Below are 6,000 nucleotides of genomic sequence, written 5' to 3'. Positions count from 1 at the left end.
AAAAAAAAAAAACATAAGCACAGTAGCAAAACTGTTTTAAATTTATTAAGAAAAATTCTTGTTGATAAAGTATATAAAGTTCAAATCCAATCTCCTGGTTATAGTCTTTTATTGCGATTCATGATAGGATATTTTTGCAAAAAAAATTATTTGCATATTTTAACCTAGAATTAAATTGATTTCTACTAAAATTCTGTATAGAGCCTAGCCAAGCCAGAAACTGTCATTTTCTCTATAAAGCCTTAAGCAGTAGCCTACAATGCTGATGATCAAATGAAATGGTGTAAATTCAAGTACTCAAAAAGATTACAGAAACAAGACTGGGAACTCTGGGAGCCCCACTGCTCCATGAGGTTTGCAGGCAGTTAGTGGGCAAGAAAGAGACTACGGTGCAGGAGTACAGCCAGTTAGTGTCCATAATCCTGTCAATAACCCCTCACTCACATTCCTGTGAGTAACTCTTATGAAACTTATGTTACCAAAATAGCAAATAAAAATGGCATAATTATAGTGCTCAAAGATAAACAAACTATGAGAATTGATGAGAAAACAACTAAGCCAATGGTTTCTTCCATAAGAAATTATTGTATCTATCACTTTGTGCTCCAAAATATATACAATTGTTATTTGTCAATTAAAAATAAAGCTAAAAAGAAACCTAAGCCTTATTGAGTTTTAATAAGAAACAATCTTAGTTTTATCCTAATGAAAGTTTGAAGGAAATAAGACAAAGTACAAAATTAAAAAGCTTAATACTAAGCAATTCAGTCATCACTTAAATGATACACAGCTCTGAGGCAAAGAGGGAAAAAAACATTTTCTGAGTCTCACAAAAACTAAGCATAATAGCAGTTTTAAAAGCTCATATGTAAAAACATGTATCTAATTGAAATAACAGAACTAATACTGACCACTAAAGTTGCTCTATTAATCTGCTACCTTATTAGACTTCTTTTTATCTGTTTTTATATTATCTAGGTGCTAAAGGACTGAACCCAGGGCAGACTTAAGCATGCAAAACTGCAGCCCTTCCCACTTTCTTATTTTGTGAGATAAAGTCCCACTATGATGTATTGGGGGAGGGGTCTGTATACACACCTCAAGGTTGATGATACTGGGTATGGGTATCTTCCTTAGTGTCTCTCCATCTTATTTTTGAGACAAGATTACTCACTGAAACCAAAGCTCATCAACTGGCTAGACTACGGAACCCCAGGGATCCTTCTGTCTCTCCCTTCCAGTGCTGGGGTCATAGATGTATACCACTGCACTTGGCTTCTATGTGGTTGCTGAGGATCTAAACTGAGGTCCTTATGCTTGTGGGACACACACTTTACCAACTGAGACATCACCCTAGACCCTAAGGATTTTTGATCCTCCTGCCTCAGCCTTCCGCATGCTGGATTCCAGGTATTATGCCACCAGCTTTATGTTGCAAAGCTGGTTCACGTAAGACTTTTTTTTAAAGTTTCCTTGGAAGGCAAATAAAGAACAGAAATTTTAGCTGAGTGAGATTTAAAACAGTGAAACAAATATACAGGAACCCCCCAACTGGAAGCAAGAGCATCAAGAGCCCTATCACTCTGATGTTAAAAACAGTACTACATACAGGCCTGTCTTTTACCTCTCAAAGGTGCTCTCTGATGAAAAGGAGAGCGAGCTGTCTGTCTGCACGGTACAGTATGATAGCCAGGAGTTGTTCCTGCAACTTTTTCTGTATAACCAGAGAAAAGCATAGGACAGAGTAAGCCTTGCTTGCAGGTTGCTACACTAGTTAATAACCGAGATCTGATTATATAATAACAGCATTCATTTTGCAATAGTTAACGAGCCTTTCTTAGAAAAATAATATTCTAAAACAGTTGCATACCAGAATCATCCATCACAGCTACAGCTTGCTCTGCTTTATGTTGCAAAGCTAGAAGAGCAGCTTGCCGCCCCTGGAGAGCTCGCAGCTGCTCCTGCTGTTGTAACATTCTTTTTAATAAATCATGTTGTTTCTTCAAATTTTCTGTCTCTTCTAAAGGCTGCTGTTGATGATCTCTGGCCTGAAAAATAAGACCAATAATACTCAATAATACTTATACCTGACTGTTGACATTCATGGTCCTGTTCCATTTGCCAGCGGCAAAGTACAGCAAAGATAATAATTTTGATTGAATACACAACTCTAGATAGTTTTAAAAACTTAGAAAGTTGATATGCCCCACATTAGTAATTAAGTAATTTCACAGTGAAAAAACTATGACGAGGAAATTAAAAAAAAAAAAAGACCTTACAAAACAGAAGGTTCAAAGTCTATGAAGGCAAAAGGAGCTGCACATATTACAGATAAAAGTATAGAGGAGCCAGTTACAGATTATAGAGAATTAGTGCTCCAAAACATTTTTTCTAAAACAAAACAAAACACTAGGTAACAAAAATTTCTATTCCATACTAGAAATGATTTTTAACATATATAACCAAAACAAATGAGAACATGTATGTGTGTGTCTGAGAGAGAAAGAACACACCAACTTACAACCAAGGTGAAGATTTTTTAAGTACATTTGTTGATTATCTTATGTAAAAAGGCCTAACTGAAACACATTAAGTACATAAGAAAGCAGAAAACTTTATTTTGTATCAGATATCTTTATTAGTTTTTGACTCTTAAATTATATCTATTTAGTAGAGTTTGGAGTATTAAAACACCTCGCAACTTCCCCAACACACTAAGTACTTATCGTCCTTCCTATATGCAACAAAACAAATTTAAGCAGAAGAAACTAACAGTGGGACTGGAGAGATGGCTCAGCAGTTACGTGCAATTGCAGCTCTTGCAGAGAACTCAGGTTCTGTTCCCAGCACTCACACAGAGGCTCACAACCATCTTAACTCCAGTTCCAAGGGATCTAACACTCACTTTGACCTCTGTGGGCATCAGACATGCTCAGGATGCCCATATATACATATAGGCAAAACACTTAACCATGGAAAATAAATCAATCTTTTAAAAAAAAGAATTTTAAAAAGAAGTAATGACAAAGTGGGCTGGTGACATGACTTAGTGGTAAAGTTCTTGCTTAGGAGGCATAAGGCCCCTTGTGTGTTTAAAAAAAACAAAAAACAAAAAACATGCATATACAAAATTTAAAGCACAACTGAACAAAACTAATCAAAGACAAAAATGTAAATAAAGCTCCCAAATAATAAAATTTAAGCCCAATTATACAAAAAATGTATATTTTAATGGTATTCATCAATATACCATCAAAATATCTGAAAGTTCTATTATTTGATCCATTGACATAAAATATTCCCTTTAATATATTGAGATTTGGTTTTAAATCTGCCACATTAACAAATTTTTGTTGAGATTTTTTAAATGATTTCCAACTAAAATTACTAAGGCAAGTCAGTGATTTCTTATGATTTCTTATGTAAAAATAAATGCACTGATCTACTTTCACTGGGCACACGTGATTTCTAGAGAAACCACAGGGAAAACAGACAGCTCAAGAAGTTTCCTTCTGGATGACATCCTTCACCAGTGCTACACAAAGCCTCTTCCATCTACCTCCTCCCAAGCAGAACCAGAATTATTGTATATAAGAATGGGTAACCATGACAACATTTTACATTATGACTTAGAAAAGAAAAAAATATAAGCGAACAAAAAGGCATATAGGCTCCAGTTAGGTACTCAGAGAAAAACTGGAGTTTAGTGGAAGTTAACGACTGCTATCAACATTGATATATATAACGTACATTTCAGATTGGTATTTATAATCAATTACAAAAAAAGTTGAGAAGCTAGGTAGCACATCTCAGTACTTAAGAGGCATAGGCAGGTACACCTCTGTAAGTTCAAGCCAGTGTGGTCTACATAGGACCCTAGCCAAGGTTACATATAGTAAGACCCTTTCTTGAGAAAAAAAAAAGAGGAGGAGGGGAAGACAAATTGAATTGCTGCCTTATAAGCATAAGAACTTGAGCTAGATCCTGAGAACCTTTATTTTTTAAAAAGGCCAAACCTGGTGGTTCCCACATGTAAACCCAGCTCTTGGAAGGTGGAGGTAAGCAGATCCCTTGGAACCCATTGGACAACTGCACTAGCCTACTTGGCCCAGTTATAGGCTAGTGAGAGATGCCAGCTCAAAAACAATGGTGAGAAAGTACCCGAGGACTGATACCCAACGACATCCTCTGACAAAGCATGGGTATACATGAAGAGCCTCTTAGTTACATAATACAAAATGTTATGCCTATAAAACACACCAAAAAATTAGAACCAGCCTTTGTAGATAGATGTAACTAGAATATTATTTCTTATCAACCTGTAACTCTTAGGGTATTTTCAGCTTCGAATCTAAGGTAAGACCTCAAACCTTTTCCTCTATTCTTCAAACATAATACATTTCAAAAGGCTGCTTAGGAAGGAAGAAACAGAAGGGATTTGGAGAGTGACAGATTCTGTAAGCAGAGAAAAATCAAGTCAGATGGATAGACTTAAGATTTTAATAAAAATCATTTTATGAAATATGTATTAGTAAGACACATTGTGTCTTAAGAATCAAGACTAAGGTTGGCAGGATGGCTCAGTGGATTAGAGGGCCTGTCACACTAAGCAGTAAGCCTGACGGCCTGAGTCAATCTTCAGGACCCCACAGTAGGAGGAAAATTGTACTGGTTGTCCTTTGACCTCCACATGCATGTTGTGGTCTACCATAGGCATCCACACACAAAATAAAAATTAAAACAAAAACAAGATTAAGGATAGTTGAATTGGAAGAATTTAAGTTTAAGATACAGTAATTTTTATCTGTAAGAATACTTTCTTACGATACTTAGAAGCAAAGGGCTTCAGACGCAGAGGACGCAAGATGTGACCGCCTCGCAGTAAAAGGTACCAAGCCACGTAGCTAACACAGAAAAAGATAATGGCTTAATGTAAGATGTAAGAATTAATAAGAAGCCTGAGCTACTAGACGAACCAGTTTATGATTAATGTAAAAAAGAAAAGAAAAGAAAGAGAAAGAAAGAAAAGAGAGGGTTTTTGTTACATCACAGGGGAAAAAGACACTTGGCCAATGTGCTGTAGTGCCCATCAACTGTAAAAAGAAAGATGACAGGTTTTAATGGATACCTGCTGTAGTTCACATTCATTTTCTCCCTTTCAATACTATTAAATCTAAAGCTAACCAGGAACTTTTCTGTTCAGAAGGGAGTACCTTTAGCTTTGTATAATTAAAGACTCCTTTGTATAATTAAAGAATAGCACAAACTGTCAAAGTATTTGCAGTTAAATTTTGTCATTTCAAGCACCAATATATATATTATAAAACTACAAAACAAAATAAAAATTAATGATAACAAGCTAGTAATAAAACGGACAAACTTATTCTTGTATACTCTAAACTATTAAAATGGTCTTTTGCTCTTGCTAAAAGGACACACATGCTTTTACAAATGCTATTTTATACAAATGTATTGGAAGAGCTACACAGTTTTCATCACTTATCTTGAATGCCTTTATACAAATCATGGAAAACTAAAGGAAAGAATATTTAAATCAAACACTAAAGAAAAAAATCTAGCAAAATACTAAAATATCAATGAGTAAATCAACTAAACAAGAGGGAGAAAGAGAAAAGGTTTTAAACAGTACACAAATACAGCTCAAACTACAAAAAAAAGCATTTTTTTCTTTAAAGACAGAAAATCTAAAAGCTTATACTATTTTCTTTTTCTCTAGTGAACTATAATAATAAGACAAAAATTTAATGTATAATTCTAATTCACAAACAATACTATTATAAACAAAAGCAACCCTCATTAGAGGTTTAAGAATGTTTTATATACTCTGAAAACTTCAATAGCAAAAAGAAATTATGATTCTAATCCTTTATAATTATAAATCAAAGTTAGCCACCATATTTTATCCATGCAGAGGTATATTATAATGCAAAAAAGAAATAAAAACACTTAGCAATAGCATTTTACTAAAGCAAATTACAG

At 34.6% G+C, this 6,000-nt stretch overlaps 1 protein-coding gene across 21 annotated transcripts in view; it reads right to left on the bottom strand.

The window, feature by feature from the left end:
• Pcm1 (pericentriolar material 1) overlaps positions 1 to 6,000 on the bottom strand; it is a 95,776-nt gene that overhangs the window by 67,664 nt on the left and 22,112 nt on the right. For 11 of the 21 annotated variants that reach the window (XM_026786982.1, XM_026786986.1, XM_026786987.1 and 8 more), the window contains one exon: positions 1,871 to 2,048. In XM_026786982.1, the coding sequence (XP_026642783.1) occupies positions 1,871 to 2,048 (178 nt within the window). Of the gene's footprint in view, positions 1 to 1,624; positions 1,715 to 1,870; positions 2,049 to 6,000 lie in introns of all 21 variants that reach the window. The other 10 variants (XM_026786994.1, XM_026786978.1, XM_026786981.1 and 7 more) reach the window with 1 other exon arrangement.

This window comes from Microtus ochrogaster, linkage group LG7_11 (genome assembly GCF_000317375.1).
Source record: "Microtus ochrogaster isolate Prairie Vole_2 linkage group LG7_11, MicOch1.0, whole genome shotgun sequence".
Lineage (NCBI taxonomy): Eukaryota > Metazoa > Chordata > Mammalia > Rodentia > Cricetidae > Microtus > Microtus ochrogaster.
This window is presented reverse-complemented; position numbering and strand designations above follow the sequence as displayed.